Source organism: Pinus tabuliformis, chromosome 1_1 (genome assembly GCF_031772625.1).
Source record: "Pinus tabuliformis cultivar Carrire ecotype Pingquan chromosome 1_1, CPIR1, whole genome shotgun sequence".
NCBI lineage: Eukaryota > Viridiplantae > Streptophyta > Pinopsida > Pinales > Pinaceae > Pinus > Pinus tabuliformis.
The window spans coordinates 892877295-892897108 of NC_142297.1; the positions used below are offsets into that span (position 1 = coordinate 892877295).

Here is a 19814-nt window from a genome sequence, read left to right on the forward strand (position 1 = left end):
TATCCGGTGGCATACCATAGTGAGAAACTTTCAGACACAGTCTGAAAGTATCCCACCTATGATGAAGAAATGTATTCCATTGTATAGTTATGTCATCAATGGAAGCATTACATTCTGGGGAACGAAACGGTCATCCAAACAGACCACCGACCCCTGAATTTCATATAGACACAAGGGAAGTTGCAGAACGATTTCCATCATAAGTTCTCCACATACCTACAATAGTTCCATTTGAACATTAAGTATAAGAATGGAAGCACCAATAATGTTGTAGATTACCTCAGCCAACCACGAGCCATGGAACTGATCACTGTGCTCGACTCCTATGGGCACGAGACTTTGGGGTAGTTGCATATTTACAAGAGCGATCCAGAATGTAGCAGCACATACCAGACACTCCTGGAAGGTAAGAAAGTTCCAAATTTTCACCTCTAGGATGCACTGTTATGCCACCTGGGACAAATCTGTGTTCCTTTAAGTGAGCATTGCAATATGATCTGGGAGGTGCACTACAGTCGGGTCTCTGAACATTTTAGATTAGAGAAAACAATGACAATATTGTAGAAGCATTTTTATTGGCCAAACATTCGTCAAGATTTTGGGAAGTACATTAGAACCTACACTGCCTGTGCCATTTCCAAACTAACCATCAAGAAGCAAGGCCTATATACTCCTCTAACTACTCCTAGTCAACCTTGGGAATCCATATCCATGGACTACATGTCGGGCCTTCCTTCTACTAAGCACGACAACTACTGCATTTTTGTGGTCATCGACAAATTCTTTAAGATGGCCATTATGGAGGCCTGCAAGAAGAGTATCACAATAGAGGCTATTGCTAAGCACTTCTTTGAGTGAGTGTGGGTACATTTTTGGATCTATCAGTCTATTGTCTGAGATCAGGACAACATATTCCTAAGTGCATTTTGGTCAAGTCTCTAGTCGATGCTAGATACCAAACTTACTAAAACCACGACTCTCCACCCCCAAATTGATGGCCAAATAGAGGTCGTCAACAGGATGATCATAAAAATTATGTGCATGTACAACTCTAAGAATCTACGCACTTGGGATGAAAGCCTCCCCTTTGTCCAACACAGATACAAAAGAGCTCTGCATAGTTCAATGGGCCATAACCCCTTTCAGGACGGGCTAGGATTTCAGCCATTATGTCCCTTTGATGTAGCCATACCATTTGCAGCTACTTAGGCAGATTCAGCTCACATCCAGTCCAAATTTGATAAGGCTAACAAATTTATTGAGTGCATTCAACACATCTGCCAACAGGTCCATGATATATTGGACAGAGCCAATGCTAAGTACAAGCAGCACCATGATCAACATTGAGTGTTGCACAAGTTCTAGGTGGGTGACAAAGTTTGGCTACATTTGTAGAAGGAGCGCCTCGCTGGAACCCACTCTAAGCTTCGTCCTCTCTGATATGGGCCATACACCATCACCAAGGTTTTAAGGGATAATGATTTCAAGCTTAGCATTCCATTGTTCCTTGGTATGCACCCAGTGTTTAATGGAGACCGCCTTCTACCATACTTTCCACCATTGTTGGACACATCTAACATTGCAAAACGATTCACACCAAAAGAGCTAAACCGAGATGGTATGGAATAGGCCACCAATGATCAAATCATGGACATGAAGATCAATAACACTTACCAACAGAGGATCTAGCTATATTGAGTTGTTAATTTAGGCCGACTTCTTCACCAGGGCAAGTGGCTCACTAGGGACCAGGTTCAACAAAAATTTCCTCACCTCATGGAGGCTCTGCACATAATGGGAACCATTTCTTCATAAGGAGAGAGGAAAAATATAGGTGGATATTGGTGGCCACTTGCCTATTCCACCTAGGCCTCCAGTTAGTTTCATATGTTTCCTTATTTATTGTAGCATTTACTATTTTTAGCAATTTTTCAGGTCCTGAACTTCCAGAGCAGTTTTGACCCCCTAAACGACGTTTTTTTGAGGTCTGTGGCAAGCCCACAGATGTGGGAAGGGACCTGATCCTAATCATGTAGTACTCAGAGAGATATTTCCAAAAAGTTATCGTACACGCCAAACATAGATAATATGACCAAGTTATGACCCCGGGAAGTTGGTTGCCCAACTAACCCTAACGGGGCCCACAAAATATTGGTGTTCCATCTCCTAGGGTTAGGGTTTTGGTTGTTTAGGGTTTTCCCTTATTTTTCAATAATAAATAGGCCCATGAGCCTCATTGTAACATAGTTTATAGGCATGTAGTTGCCACATATTTTCTCAGAGATAAGTTAACATCGCTCGAGCTAGTTTATTTCCATTCTGTTTGTAAGTATATTTCAGTATTTGATATTAATGAAATGAAGTGTTATTTCTTCTACATCTCTATATTTATGTTTATATCTGTAATTTGTTGTGTTCCCATTTAAGTTCAAATCAGCTTGCACTCTTTCCCACACCTATCATTCTTCAATTGGTGGTTTTATTTCATGTGTGATCACGTGAATGCTATTATGCCAACTCCCTATGCCAATCCTTGGCCTGCTTTGCCTACCTACCAACACAACCATACTTTTATTTATTTTTTTGTCCTCTTTCTTGTATGTTTTTTTCCAAAGTGGAGTATTTTTCTTGTCCACTCATTTTCCAATTGTATTTAATGTGCAGACATTCCATTAAGGTAGAACTGTCAGTTCTCTATGAATGACATTAATAACAACTAGGCCTTCTCAAGAAATCTCCCTCCTCAAGCAATGGAATTTGTGTCCCTTTCTCTTAGCCATTTAATTTATGGTTACATAATTACAAGGAAATGTTTACAAGGGGAATTAACCCATAGGGGATGTCACAATTTAAGAGCACAATTTCTCACCAAAACTCTCCCAAGTGCCTCTAAATTCAAGTATTATATCTTTTACAATAGATAATAAAGAGGATTTGATTCTATTCTCTTGTGTTTTAGTTTGCTTTAAGTTTTCTTCATTGTATTCTATGTACTTTATGCTTTGTTTCTCCATTTTTTACATGGAATTTGTGTTTTGTGCTTAATTTTTAAAAAATATGATTGTGGCCTCCTTTGTAGGTTGCAACCAAGCTGCAAAAGAATACCAAATTTGGTACAGTATTTGTTCAAATCCACAACCACATTGCACCTCCACTTTCTTCTTGAGATTTATCTTGGATGTTTTGGACCTCCTACTAAGCTTTGAGGGCTTCTTCTCTCTCTTTAGATTTTTCTTCTTCCTGGAGTCTTTTCTCTTCATCTTCCCTTCTCTTTTATTCTTCTTATTTTTTTCTTACTCTTTATCACTTTTCTTTTATTTTTTCTTCTTGCTCTTAGTATAGCTTAGCTACTTCCTAAGCTTTCCTAGTGGTATCCTCCTAGACTTGCTTAACATCTTTTTTATCTTTCTTGAGTTTCTTCTCCTTAGCTAGTTTCACTACTTCCATTTGGTCAGCCTATTTATTGGCCAAGGAATCTTTCTTAGCCTTAGTTATTTCTTTTTTTGGCTTGGAGGAGAGTGTAACCCATCCTGAAAATCACTTCAATATAGAACTTGGAATTCATTAGTATTTCTTCATTTGCTCAACTCTCATATTGGTATTCCCACCTATATCTACATGATCCATCATGATTTCTTAATATCAATTTGGGGTCATACCTATGGAATGATAGGTCCTCAAAATAGAAAAGAGTTAGAGCATCAGACTCAGCTATGGCTTCCTTCATATTCCAAAGTTGAGAAGAACTCAAGTAAAAGGACATGTGTATCCATGGGGATTTGTTATCTTGTGAGAGTGCTTCCCATACTCCTGTAAAAACTTAATAGGTTATCTCCTATAGGATTACTCTATCTATGAAAAAATGAGGTAATATGTGGGGAGGCTTGGTTACTTCAAACACCCTCAGGTATGTGCCATCTGTTTTCACAAACCAGTACCTAATAATCAACAATACTCACATGGCCCTCTCATTCATTCTTGGAGCTATTGAGTTGAATAAGGAATCATGAAGGGGAATTAAGAAACCATGACATATTTGTTTGTATGATGAAATTAACTTCCATTCCCATAGTATCTTGTAGTTAATGTGAATGGGAGCTTCTCGAATTGTCTACCACTATCCCATGGTAAGGAATGGATGATTGGCACAAAAAACATTCGTGATGTAAGAAGCCTTAAAGAATTGAGATACTTTCCTTCCTTTGGGTTATGGATTATCATGATATTGTCTTGTAGAGAGGTAGAAATAATGTTATCCTAGTTAAAGACAATTCCTAAAAATATAGTGGAAACCATCAAGGGCACCCAACCTTCATTAAGAGCCTCTACATTTGGCCTTTCATATAGCCTGCACATTAAGGTAGTGACCCGTTGAAACATAGTCGTTCATAAATTGGTTAGCTATTCCGTGTTAGATCTAGACATGAAAATGCACTTATTTTCCCACCAAGTCTTCATGATTTATTTTGGTGGGATTTTGAAATATTTAAGCCAACCCTCATCTAAGAAGACTTTTGCGGGAGGAAATCTATAATATGAGTTAATATTGGAAGCTATGAATGAAGTAAAAGGATTCCCCTATGTGTCTCTAACCATGAAACCTTTAGTGTTTATATGCTTTAGGATACATTCGACTACTTCAACACATTACAGAATAAGGGATTCCATTGCTAGCTTATGCAATCATTATCTTCTAGCACATCTATATACCTTTGAGTTTGGATTATCCTTTGGGAATTTTTACCTGTCAAATAATCTATATACCTTTCACTAGGCAAACGTTGTGTTATGGTCAATAAAACACATGGTTTCTGTGAGCGAATAATGGTGGAGGGGGACTCATCATCTAGAAGATTAATAACTAGATCTTAGAAAACCTTATTTCTTAATGTAAACATGATTATCCCTACAAAATACTCATTAACGTAATAGAGCACATTAATCCAATTACTGAAATCCAAAAAAGAGAGAAGTATGATTTGTGATTTGATGTCCTTACTCGCTAATGGTGTGATATGTGATTTTTAATTAGTTATGAGGTTAAACCTCATAATGCATGGAACCATTTTTCATGAATATGAATTATATCTAATGAACATGAATATGATCAATGCCATGGACTACCATGCACTGTGAAGTAAAATATCAGTCAGAAATTTATCTCTAATTTCATTTGAAGTGCTAACATGAGGAGAAAGTGGTGAGGGGGAGGAGGGAATTTAATTTACAATTGCACCAAATAAGTGATGGTGTTCTTGTGTATTAATTTGAGTGAGGATAACACAGTGGCACCAGCTACACCAAGCTACTTCCATTGACATGAATATGACCTGTGCAGTAATTGCCTTGATCGAATGTAGGGGAAACTTGGCTATGGCTATAAACCTAAGTGAGATTAGAAAATTAAACACCATGGTGGGGTGGGGTTTTAATAAGCTAATTGTAGGCCTATATGTGGAAACTCAAATTGGGTTTCAAGCCCTAGTAAAATATGATGAATAATAACCTAATGGGATTTTTTGTAGTTGGATTGGAAAAGTCGATGGGACTTGGGTCGTAGGACCAATCTTAAATCCTTTTTTACAATTTAAAAGAAGAAAAGTTTCAAAAAATAATAAATAAATCCAAAATATTATAAAATTAACAATTTGGACTTTGGGTGTGGCCTATCTTACCTTCTTTTAGTGTGTGATAATAGGGTGAGAGTGCGTGTATGGTCATCTTAGGTGGTATAAGGCTCGGTGGAAAAGTAAAATTTGTCATGGTTGCACTCGGTGAAAAAGAATGGGGTCAAATAGGATTTATATCCAATTTTTAGTAGTGGTGCAAAGTTATAGGCAATGAATTCCCTAACATTTACCAATGGAGAAACCAAGTGTTGATGAGACATGTCATGAATAAGCGAGTTATTGTAGCAATAAATGCTAGGGGGAGATGAGTTGGGAGGTCATGTTGTGGGGATGTTGGTCTGTCGCACAATAAGGTAGCTAGTGGCATGGTGGAGAAAAATATTCATCCCCATGATACATCATGTGACTATAGCTAGTTAATGTGCCAAAATGCTAAAACAATGGATTTCTAGTGACATGCTACAAGGGAAAACCTTAGGCTAGTGATACACTGGATCGTTGGTTTGGCTTGCAAAAGGTTTGGATACGAGGAAGGGAAGGTTTTCTATGTTGAAAAGGAAGGTTTGTTGTTTAGTAGTGTGTTGCAAGGAAAATGTATTTCCTGATGATTTATCACTGACAAAATGGATTTCTTGGTGATTCATCACTTGGAAAATGAGTTTCAAAATCTTCATGAATTTAATCCAAAAAAGAAAAAGAATGGTAGTAGAAGAGAAAAAAGGTCTTTGAAGACTTGGGGAAAATACTTAAAGGGAAGAGAAAGGATTTTAAAAGGGTACCCTTCATATATCTAGGTGTGATAACACCATTAAAAGGAATGAAGTGGAGTTGTTGATGTTAGCACAATATTATTTTAATGCCTAAAATTCCTCTAAAAGTAGTCAAAATCCTTGATTTTAACAAATAAATAAATAACATTTAATTGCATTAGATTTTGGTTCAAAATACTCTTTAATAATTTCATACAATTGATAATAGAGTTTGGTTAGATAGCTTACCTTCAAGTAATGCTAGACCTCTTTCATTAACATAAATGCACCGAGGAGTTCTTAAATGCATATTACTCAGTCTAGATATGGGTGATGAACCCATATCATAGCAATCTTGACCTCTTTGTTACAGAGTTAGAAATGTAGGAGTTCTTACTTGTATAGTAATGTACAGGTATATTTTTGGAAGAGAGGGGACATGATCATGGGTAGCTAAAGTAGAATTTCCAACTATTAAAAAATAGGTTTCAACTTACAAGCTTATGCACTATAGGGCTATGCACAAATTACCTTTACATCCATAGTCTAATCAACTCCAATCAAATCCATCATCATTTTATCACCCAAAACAACTTGTCTTAAGGAATCAATCATTAAATGTTCACTACAGGTCAAAATTTGATTGTCCTCTATTGAATTCCTATGCCTTACTTATGGTGATGGAGTAGAAACAATAGCGACATCTTTTGTGTTAGAATTTGGACTGGCCTTTGTTGAAAGTATGAATTCTATCATATGTAACCTTTCCTTTTCTCTTAATTCAATGACCATTTCAATAGGTTTCTCTTTCCTCAAAGACTTTATTGATCATATGCATATTTTCCCCATGTTTGAATGGATTGCCAAAAAGATAAATATAAATAAAATGCCTTCCGATTACACAAAAAAACAAAACTTACTTTCCAAAAATTGCCTTCTAATCACATAGAAAGAAAAAAATTTCCCTTAAATTACATGATAAAATAAATATTACCTTCCAATCACATTAAGATACAATAGATTCCTTCCAACTACATAACAAAACGAAAATTTACCTTCTCATTACACTAAAGGACATTAAAGTGTATATTGTTGTTCTTTTTCACAAGAGATGTCAAGAAATCTACTATCATGAAATATTTTTTCAAAATGAGCAACATTTGGCATCATGTTGTTCTTGTTATATAGCTTACAAAAGCATGTGGGCAGTTTAGAGCACATGTGCATTGCAATGTGCATGTGCTCTAAAGCACATGCAAACTCTTAACACAACATGCCAAAACTTATGTGGCGCATATATTTAATCACTTAATATTTATACTTTAGGGATAGAGAAGGTGTGGAGGGGCTTGTGGGAAAGTAGTTCATGGGAATCCTAGAATTGAAGGTGGCTTGAATCCTATATCAATGAATAAGGTAGTAGGATGAAAGTGTATGTGGTGTGGGGCTCCAATAAAAATATATGGATGTGGAGCTTACGGAATATCTCTAGAGGGAGTTAGGGGTTGGGTATATGTAGGAGTGTAAAGGAATATGGGGAAAGGGCCTAAGTGGAGGTAGAGTTCTAAGAATATAGGGGACTAGTAATAAAGAAAACTAGGGTCAAAGGGTAGACAAGGCTATGGTTTGAGCAAAATTGGGGGATAAATGGGTAGAAGGGGATATAGGTTCAATGGAAGGGAGGGGAAGGGGGAATGTGGTGGGGTGCGAGGGAACATGGAAAAAGGGGAAAAGTGGGAGGAGGTGAGAAGATGAAAAGGTTTGATGGCTAGGTAAGGTGGAGTGGTAGGTATGAAGGAAAAGAGGGAGAAATAAGAGGGGAGGATGAGGCAAGACGGAAGGGTCTAAACAAATTGGACATGGAAAAAAGGATGGAGGGGTATATGGGTTTGATAGAGATAGGGTCATAATGGGGAAGTGGGCTAAGGGTAGAGCATAGGAGACAATGGTGGAAGGGACTCATGGGAAGAGGTTTGGGGCTTAGAGGTGGAGGGGGATATTGGAAATTGTTTGGGACCAACCAATAATAGGATTAAGGGGTAGGGAAATTTTTTTCTAATGGTAGAGGTAGGGGCTCGTGTGTGGTCTAGGCTAGGAGTGTTAAATGCTTTGGGCCCATAGATAAAGTGTGGGTCATTAGGCCCTATAGGTATAGGGTCTATGGCCCCATGGTTGTAAGGACTAGGTACCCAAAGGATAAAGGGGTGTAGGTGTCACGTAGAGGTGGAGGGACAAGTATAGATGAGAATAGGGTCTAGGAGTTGGGTGCTAATGGACTAGTGTTGGGGGACTGGTTGGGAGGTGAGGACATAAGGGAAGATATGGAAACAGTGAAGGTAGTGGGAACAATGTGGAAGACGCTTAGGGAATTTAGGATCCATAAACGGAATATCAATGACTAGGGTGATAGGGACTAGGGAATTAGGGGATAAGTGTTATGGCTAGGGCTAGGGGTTTATATGAAGGGATATGAACTAAGGTTATTAACTAAGGGAATGTGGGGCCTTGGGTGAAAGGGGCCCAAATATAAGGGTAAATGTTGTGAAGGTAACTAGATGCAGGAATAGGGTCCTAGGGTAGAGGGGATAGGGAAGGAATAGGTTCCTATGGAAGAGGGTCTAAGGGTGGAGGTGATGAAGTCCCAAGATGGGTGCTATGATGATGAAGATTGTATAAATAACAAAATGGAATGTGAGAATATGAATGGAAACATGCACATATAAATATTACAAGACAAGGAAACATTTATGGGATAAATTTCACCCATGGGCTAACCTTTACATGATTTTATGCAAAAAATTGTTCACCAATTTCCATTTTTCTAGACCTATTTCACTCAAATGGTATAGGATAAAATTATTTTATGATTAAAATTGCCTAAATTTTATATACACTATATAGAATTCTTAGAAATTTGAATATTTTTGCAAATGTGTTGACAAACATTTCATAGATATAGTTTTTAAAATTAATATGATTTTATAAGATTTATACACTTTAATATCTTTATGGATGCTTAAAATTTTCCCTACAAGCATAGTAATACAACGAAACCTTGATTTTATGAATGAAAAAATATGAAAATACCATAAAATGAAGATCAATACAATATAGATATATTGGTGGTAGCAAATCCCTAAAAAAAGAGGCTTTAGCTATTCCCATTCACAATATATCATTAGAGGATGCAAAAAATGGACTTTTAACATAAATTCTAATCTTAAGAGGAAAAACCATAACCCTAGGAGATGAAGTGCCAAAAGGTGGTTAATTGATACACCAATTCTCAAGGGAACAAATTTTTCATATGATCTATATTCATGATGCATGATATCTTTTTGGAATGATATAAGTGAAGAGAAAAAAGTTTTGCAAGCTATGCTTACGGTAACCCTAAGCCCCCAAATGTCTAAAAAACATTGTTTAAGGCCTCAAAATGGCCCTGAAATTTTAGAAACTAAAAAACTATAGAAAGGTAGAAACTACCAATATGGAGAACAATGTTGAGTCAATAGAAGAAGAGAAGTCATTAGGCACTAAGTTCCACCTGGATCACATAGCCCTCACATGAAGGCATTCAAGGTAGAGACAAGGACCTAATGGAATAGGGCATTGGTGGCCTAAGAGTAGATGGGGATGTAGGTAGAGGTAGGGTCCAATGAGTGGATGGGGTTGAAGATAAAGGACTACTTCAACTAATACTAGGTTCCCCCTCAAACATGTCAAGGCCTTGAGACCCATACTTAATGATGAAAAACTTTTGAAACTCACATATTTATTTAAGGCCAAGGATACCCTCCAAGAGTAATGTTTGATTCTTCGAGGAATTGTTCATGGCTCTAAATGAATCACCATTTTGTGCAAGACCTAAGGAATGACCTTCGTTTGTAGATCATTTCCAAGGCCCTTGTACACATGCCTATTACCCAGAACCACCTAGTGGCACCAACATCCATAATAATAGGATAATAATATACTCAAAAGGCCATGTGTAATTTTTCAAGGCATCCTTCTTCGCCCTAGAAGGATGGATGTTTCCTTTTGGGCCCAACATTCATGTTTCCTACCCTAGTCATGTCCATGGCTCTAAGGCCTATACCCAATGCTAAAAAAAAATAATTCGGTACCTATATATCTAGTTAGAGGAAAAGGGTGACCTTGATAGGTCATTTTTGGGGGTTCAAAGTGTCAATCTTGGCCTCTAAATTCTATAAAATTCCTTTGGGTCCTAACTCTTGGGTTTGTTCCTCTAACCATATCTAGTTCTAGAGAATCATGCTCAATGTTTAAAAACTCATAATGCTAGATGTCTGAATTAGGAGACCAAGGATACACTTGGAAGGTCCTTTGTGGTGGATCAACAAGTTTTTGATGGCCTTAAATGCATAAGATTTTCCTTTAGCACATTCTTGTTAGACCTATCTTGTGAATTATTAGTGAAAAAAGTGCATGCAAATTCTTAGAATGTGCATGTACTATAGAATGTGTATGTGCTTTAAAATAAATATATGTTCTAAAGAAAGTGCACATTTTTTGTTGATTTAGCTACGAAATAGTTTAAATCCTCCATTTTTTACCTCTCAATATATCTATTTTTCATGTTATTTTTTAATGGGCTACATAAATTCATCTTTGGTGAAACTACACACACATATAGAGTGATATGTAAATTTCATATATTAGCAATAGAGTAATACTTTTTTGTGTGAAGGTTGCAAGTTCAAAACCACATAGGTATCTCTCTTTCTGTGTGTTTGTGTGTGTGTATGTTAGAGAGAGAGAGAGGGAGAGAGATTAATATCATAAACTATCCAAAAACAATGTGCTCTTCACAATTTTAGATTTTTTTAAAGAAAATCTCATCATTTAAGTACTTAATAGCTACATAAATTGAAACACATGCAATATATTTTGCATGCAATATAACATACCACTATTAAAAAAAACAATTTTCACATTGAGATACACAAATTCTAGAAATAAAATTATATATTCAAAGAACTAATTCAATTTCCTATATTTTATAGCTTATACCATATTCAATTGATTATAAAAGTATTTCAAATCATCCCTCTAAATTAACAAATTGTCATTTTTCTACATTGACATTGCCATTCATGAAAAACTATAATTAAATTACACTTAGTCTCACTTTATAATGAGATTAAATCAAACCATTGAACATAAATGTGTGGATAAGATATTTTTGAATACAATAATTTATAAAAATGTCATGAGCTTCCAAGGTTGTCTGTGGTCTACTCCCAAGATTCCCTCAAACAATAGAATTTATATATTTGCGATACTAAACGGGTGGAAGATGAAAAACACTTCCTTTGGTCTACTCCCAAGATTCCCTGGGCCAATCGAATCTATCATATTTGTCATACTAAGAGGGTGTGGAAGATGAAAAACATTTCCTTTTAGACTACACGGCTCTTACTCCCATCTGCTCTCATTTCCCTAATATCTACCACACTTCCAATCTTCTTGACTTCTTGAATTAGCCCAACTATAATGATCTTGGAACGCTTTTAGATAAAAATAAAATTTTGAAAAATTACACTTGAATTTTTTATTTTTAAAATCTGATACACGACATTGTCTAAACAACATTATTCTTAGTAAATGTTAAAATTTTGAAAAATCGAAATCAGATTCCTTTTATTTTTCTCTTAAAGTTAATGAGCTGCTGCCATGCCTGTATTTTATCACAGCGCGACTCGTAAAAGTCTGAAACCGTGTCACGCCACTAATACAATACACCATTGAAACATTTGCATTTTTTTGACATTGCAGATTCTTCAAATCAGCTTCTGCTAACAGTTTAGAAGGACCCCTCCAACCAGTGATGTCGTGCATGTGTCACTGATAACGATATCCACAATTAATATAGATATCATCTCAGTATCCTCCCTCGAGTTTTATATGATCAGCTTCTGTTAACAGTTTAGAAGGACCCCTCCAAACAGTGATGTCGTGCATGTGTCACTGCTAACGATATCCACAATTAATTGTTTAAACGTAGATAATTGTATTTATTTAGAATAAATTTAAAGAATTTTTATAATAAGATTAAGAATATAAAGGGAGAAATAAGTTATTAAAACAATTTAGTATTATAAGAAAATTTATTAATAATAAAAATAATAATAATGATTTTATATTAAAATCATTTAGATGGTCGGTTTCCTGTCAACCTAATCATGTTTATTGCTTTCGTCTTTCTTCTTTATAAATCAGTTTTGATGATGAGTCTTCGTCTAGACTCGAACCTCGACAAATTAAAGATGAAGACTTTGGAAAATCCGAATTCAGTTTCTCAAAAACCACACCACAGCAATCTGCAAACCAATATAATATGAAATTGTTGATATCAAAATAAGATGAACAAATTGTTTCCTCACAACTTTTTATATATATAAATATATATATAAATAACTAACTATAACATTACTTCTGGATAAATATGATTTACACAACCAAAACCTCATGATGCAAGTTGAGGAGGTAAGTGGATATCCATCCCAATGACAAGAATGGCTGGTCTCTCTCAACTTTCTTGAAAGGGTACATTACATTACTTCTATCTCAATTTTCCTGAAAGGCCATATTACATTACTTCTAGATAAATATGATTTACCCAACCTAAACCTAATGCAAATTGAGGAAGTGCGTGCATATCCATCCCAATGCCAAGAATGGTTTGTGATCTCTCTCCACTTTCCTGAAAAGAGCAAACCACAACCCATCATAATCTTGTCATCGATAACTTCGGTAAGAGGAACCACCTATGAGAATTGGGCCACCAGCAGGGAGAGCATGTCGAGCAACAGTCTTGCAGTGGACATCGTCCCATCGACAGCCCTGAAATGCACAATCTGCATAAATTATTGGCAATGCTGTCTGTCTCTGTGTTACAATCTGAATAACTTTTTGCCAATGCTGTCATTGTCTGTGTTGGTGTAATCATGACAGAGAAAGGGCAGCCACATCAATAAAGCAAATCCACTTCCTGAAATTTCTGGCTGAGAGTGCGCCGTCCATTGGTCTTTGAAATCATACATGAAAGAATTTATTTATGGGTGGAAGTGCACGTGCGGGTTCGCGATTGATCATATTTGTTGAAAAACAACTATAAATTGAGACACTCCAATCCTCCCAGTCCATAGTCATAGTTGTAACTTGTAGTACAAACAATCAGTCATTCATAGCAAGCAATGGCATTCACTCTTGCAAACTTGCTTTCTATCGTCGTCATTCTGAGTGTTGTTTTGGGAGCAAAGGCAGCAGGTGAATGTGCAGTGGAGTCGGAGGCGACGAAGCTGGCGCCGTGCATGGAGGCCGCTCAGAACGCAAACGCTCCCGTCTCAGCCGGCTGCTGTAACGCCGTCCACAAATTCTCCACTGATCCCGCCTGCCTCTGCTCCGTCATGCTTTCCAAAACAGCCAAAGCTGCAGGAATCGATCCCGCCGTCGCCATATCCATTCCCCAGCGCTGCCAATTCTCTGACAGACCTGTTGGTTACAAATGCGGAGGTAAGATATATATATATATATATATATATATATATATATATATATATATATATATATATATATATATATATATATATTCTCGGATTTCAGGTTGCTTTTTTTTCAATTTTTTAACAAGAATTCTACCGAATAACGATGTTTTTTTTTGGTTGGCAGCTTACACTGTACCGTAAAGAAATCAACCTTGGGCCTCCCAGCGTATATGAACAAGATATGGAGGTTCATATATACCATGTAAACTGGGCTAGGCTGCACCGAAATTCCTGCATGGATATATTATAGACTGTTTAATGTAAACGTATGGATGTGTGTTTGCGCTTCTGAATATAATTACTAAAATAATGAAGCCATGTGTTTTTAATCTATGCTGCAATGCATATCTCTCCGGTTTTCTGTTTTATACTGAACTTACTGAACTTCGGTTTTGTTTATGGCACACTGTCGAATTAATATATTTCCATAAATTATATATATATATATATATATATATATATATATATATAACAATGGAAGGTATGAGGTGAAATATAACCAGAACGGTACTCAACCACAATAAATGGAATCTGAAGACACAAATAAATGGAATCTGAAGACACAATGAGATGCTACCAAGATACTCATATAAAATTTAAAACATTTATATTCTTTATCCATTCTTTTGAAATGATAATTTTAAGTTTTATGCTTTCCAGTAAAGTAGGATTTCACTGAACCTTTTGTATTTAGAAATATGAATTATATTTTGTATAAGATTAGTTTTATGGATAAAATTTAAAATAAGTGGGGCTTACATGAAGGTAAAAAATACTAAGACTCATCAACATTAGATTTTTTTTTTTTAACTAAGTATGATTTCATAAAATTTTTGTATTTAGAAATATGAATTATATATTTATTGTTTTAATAGAATTTGTTTTATAGATAAAATTTAAAATAAGAGATTTACATGAAATTAAAAAAATACTATTTTTTAAATCTTATTAAAAATAAATATTTTTTATAACTATGATAGAACGTCATCTATATTTTATGGGTCATTTTGTAATAGAGAGGGTTGCAATTAGAATCACATAATGTAGAAACAAGACTATGTTTTTAATTTTATCTTTTAAACACAAACAATATGTGTTTTCATCCTAAATTCAAAACACGATGTATAAGCTTTAAAATTGTATTAAGTACAAGTCAATATGTTAGACGCAAGCTTTAACATTAAGAGAATAAAGTAATATTGAAGAAACCATACCATCAAATGAAATTAGACTAAAATGCAATGTAATTTTAAACTTGAAAATGAAACATGTAACCTGTAGGTATGGAAATTACTTTAATAAGACATGGTATTTTAAGATTGAAGATGAAATCTAAAGAAAGCCATGAGTAGAAATTGTATTTTTAAAACCAAACTCATAGTTAAAAGAATATGTCTTTAACTAGAAATTGTATTTTTAAAACCAAAACCAAACTCAATGTTAAAGGAATATGTCTCTAAGCTTATATTCTTCATTTGGATTTTAATAGATGGTTTTTTTTTCATTTTCTTTTTAATATTTATTTTTCTATTCAAAGAGAAATAAAAGAGAAACTCGAGATCTAATAAAAAAACTTTGTATATATGAATTTAAAGTTTTCTTTTTTTAATTGGAAATATTAAATGTGGAAATGTTTGTTGATTTTAACCTTCTATAGCTAATACTGCAAACAGATTTTTTAAAATAAGAAAAAAATGTGATGGAACATATAAACATTAATATAGAAATCTACGCTAGAAACCCAAATATTAATAACCAAATGTAGGAAGAGAGGAATTGTGGGAGATCAAAATTTGAGGGGAAGAAGGAAATTCTTACAAAATATATTGCTTAATACCCACTTTTGTTTAATTGTTGTGTGTGAATGTAGAAGATCTAGGTCATTTCTAGAATTTACATACTTTATAATCTTCACAATGACACCTTTTTATATTCATTTAAATTGGAGGGGCTTATAAGGTGTTTCAATAGATGGCTACCCCTATCTTGTTATTCTCAATGCATGCTTCTAGGAGAAAATGTCCCTCTCATTGGGAGAAAGTTATAGCTAAGGGGAATGGGGAATGTGGTGGACTATGGAGGTGAGAAGATGCAAATGGTAGATGGATGGGGGTGGGGGGAAATGGTGAGCATGAAATAAAGGAGGGAAAAGCCAAGGTGGAGTGAGTGACAAGGCGAAGGAAGAGGAGGAGAGAAGGTAAGGGAGGGATAAAGGGGAAGGGGGGATGTCCATGGCCAGGGATGCGAGAAGAAGAAAATGATCAATGGTTAAGGTAGGGGGACTAGTGGGCATAAAGAAACAAAAGGAAAATTCATTAGAAGGTTGGGATAGGAAGTAAGAAGAGAGAGAAAGTCGATGGGAATAATAGGTAAATGGAAAGGGAGGTAAGAGAGGGAGATAAGTAATACTAGTAGAGGTAGGAATGAGGGGGCAGGGTGGAAAAGGAAAAGGAGGAGGTAAGAATAGGTGAAGAGTAGATGGGTAAAGGACAGGGAGTAGTTAGAATAAAGGATAGGAGGCACTAGGGAGCTAGTAGTCAAGAAAAGGTAGTGGCATATGGGTTAATGGGGCTAGGGTCTAAGAAAATTTAAGGGCATAGGGGTAGAGAAGGATAGTGGTTTGGTGGACTAGTGCTAAGGTAGGGACATAGTGGTAGAGGGGGTAGGGGTTAGATGGAGATAGGGGATAGGTGGGGAAGTGGGATAGGGGTAGAGATTGAGAGAAAGTGGTTAGAAGCAACTTCACCATTGCATGGAAACTTATGCCAAGTAAAGACTAAAGAGCGGAAATATTGTATTAATATTATTGTAAAATAATATATATGCTCATTGAATCCATTAAATGGGGATAAATTATAAATTTAACATTTAACTGCATGCACTTGGAGGTGTTTTTTGTGCATTTGTAGGGGTTGGGCTCTTTGTTTTTTTGCACTGTAAGCTACCTTCATATGTGAAATAGAATGCCATTATTATCTTATGTTTTATACTTCTAAATGTAATCCCAAACCCATCTTTCTAAAATTTATTGGGGTGATATTGAAAAACACCATTGTTCTTATTGATGAACCTTCATATGCTTATGATTCTCTAGATAACCTAAATATAAAGAAGGAAACGATGTTAAACTCCTTTTTTATATATATTATGAATAGTTACAAACCATATATAAAAAAATTCAAAATGTAATAAAAGTAATAAAAAACACACATACATAAAAATAGAATAGAAAATAACAAACAACACACGTATATTTCTACTTATGTTTGGTCATCCAATTAGGCTATTATGATCACTTCTAAGAATAATGGTCTCCATTAACTAATTATGCTCAAAGTAATGTAGGAAGTAGTGTATGTTTGATAATCACTTTATAGCCACTAATTCTAGTTAGAGGTTTATACTGATGACCAAGTTCATATAATGATATATAGTTTGACCTAACCCTATAATATTGAAATAGATAACCAACTTTGTTCCATGTTGTCTCATATTGTTTCCAATATTTTATTTTAATAACCACCAACTCAATACAAAAATGAATGCCTTAGAGTTAATTACTAAAACACTTAGGGTCTACTTTTCCTCTAAGCAATGTGTCAACCAATATATAATTCTCCATTCATTACCTTTTGGGATAACCACTACACATATGTGTCCTACAAAAAATGGTATGCCAACACATGGGTCCAATAAATCAATAAAGTGTACTACATTCATACTAGTTAATCAAAATTAGTGGAATATTAACTAAAATTAGTTGTGTGAGATATAGTTAAATAGTTAAGTAGTCCTCCTCCAACTAAGATAATTAAAAAATTATACCTTAACCAATGAAGAGTGATACATGATCCCATATATAAACCCAGTCCATGGATTCACATTCATCTCATTCACTAATACTACATGGACCACCGAAGCAAGAAAGTTTTGTCCATGTTTCAACTATAGCATCATTGATGTTTAAACATAATGAAATCCATAATTTCCCAAGATTATTTTATATTCATATGTATGTATTCAATATACATAATACACATCCCAAAAATATCTTTGCACATGTCATTTCCTTGTTAATTGTTCTTATCACATTCTTGTTCCCTCTATAATAAGAAAACCACTCCATAATAGATTTTGCATCTCCAACAAGGGAATTAGTTGTGAAATTCATATTTTGGTTGGATAAAATAGTTTTGATGCATGTGCCTCCTCCATCATGCTCCTCTTTTTCAAGCCTACTTTTGAAATAGTTCCAGCTATGTAGAAACTTGTGTTTTTTGTGCAACATACATAAACATTGAAATACATGGGTATTTTTGAACTAACTTGCATAACCATCCAACCAAATCCAATGTCAATCCATTAGTATATTCTTCTTCTTCAAGAGAATATAGAACACTGAAAGCAATTTTGTATATAAGCTAATTCATGACACTGAAACACTATGTTTATCATGCATAACATTGCCTATTCTCATACTTCAATAAATTTTTCAAAATGTTTCCCTTTCCTAAAATATGTTCTTGACTTCTTTCATGCATGCCTTGTATAAAGGGATATCCAACAAGAAAAATATTAAAAATGCCTTCCAATTACATTAAAAAAAAGACAAAAATTGTCTTTTAATTACATAGTGATACAAAGGTTGCATTCCAATTACAAAAAAATATAAGAATTTCCTTCCAATTACACAGGGATATAAAACAAAACTTTACCTTATAATGTCACTAAAAACATAAGAAGTGGAAGTTCTTGTTGTTTTCTTGTAAGAGATGTCAAGTAATATACAAATATGATATATTTTTTTTTTATAATAAGAAGGTTGGGAATATTGTTTTTATTATTTTTTAGATAAAAAAAAACACATAATTTAGAGAGTATGTGCATTATAATGGGCATGAATTCTAAAGTGTGTGAATTTTCTTAACACAATAGGGAAAAAATTAATGTGGCGCACACCTTTAGTCATTTAGTCTTTTTATTATACATATAGAGAATGTGTGGAGGTGGCTGGGGGTAGTTGGGCATGGGGGACTAGAAAGAAGGTGGTTTTAAGACTAGGTTATTGGCCAGTTCACTAGGAAGAAGGTGCAAATAGTGTGGAGCCTCGACAAAGAGGTATGGACATAATGAGATTAGGGCCTAGGTATAAAGGGGGTCAAAGGTTAGGTAGAGTTAGGGGCCTTGAGATATATGGAGCTAGGTTTTAAGTGGAGGTAAGGTGCTAGGCACATAGGAAGATAGAAATCAAGTAGAGGTTGAGGCTTAAGGGTAGATGATGATATGATCTACGAAAAGGTGGGGGATAGAGGGGTAGATGGGGATAGGGGTTTGACGAGATGGACAAGAAGTGGGATGTGGTGGGAAATAAGGGTTTGTGGAAACATAATCAAAGTAGAGAGGAGGTAAGAAGAGGAAAAGAGTAGATGAATAGGAAAGATGGATTGGTGGAAATGAAGGAAAAGTGGGAGGAGACAAGGGTGAGGGTGACATGGGATGGAAAGGAGGAGGAGATGGGGTGAGGGAGACATAGAGTAGAGGGAGATATATATATGTAAGCAAGAAAGGTAGGAATAAAAGGGTGGTATGAGAGGGGAAAAGGGGTAGAATGTGAGAAGAGGTGAAGGTAGATTGGGTAGGGGATGTGGAATGATGGGAATGAATGACAAGGGTAAACAACCAAAAGGTAGTAGGTAGAAATATAAATGGAAAGGATAAGAGGATGTGAGGGGGAGATAGATAGGAAGGGGGGATGTGGTGTGATGGGGAGTTGTGAAGAGTGAAAGGATCAATAGGTAAGGGAAGGGGAGTGGTGGATATGAAGTAAAGGAGGGAAATCCTAGTAGATGGTCAGGAGAGGAGGT

At 35.4% G+C, this 19814-nt stretch overlaps 1 protein-coding gene across 1 annotated transcript; it reads left to right on the top strand.

The window, feature by feature from the left end:
* The first annotated feature begins 13533 nt into the window (after positions 1–13533).
* LOC149217279 (uncharacterized) lies at positions 13534–14291 on the top strand. The gene is made up of 2 exons (XM_089391335.1): positions 13534–13918; positions 14075–14291. The coding sequence occupies exons 1-2, from the start codon at positions 13600–13602 to the stop codon at positions 14089–14091; spliced, it is 336 nt and encodes a 111-aa protein (XP_089247461.1). The 5' UTR covers positions 13534–13599; the 3' UTR covers positions 14092–14291.
* The last annotated feature ends 5523 nt before the right edge of the window (positions 14292–19814 follow it).

Bases quoted from the DNA above. Each gene is read 5' to 3' on its own strand.
- LOC149217279 (XM_089391335.1), top strand. From the start codon at position 13,600: ATGGCATTCACTCTTGCAAACTTGCTTTCTATCGTCGTCATTCTGAGT.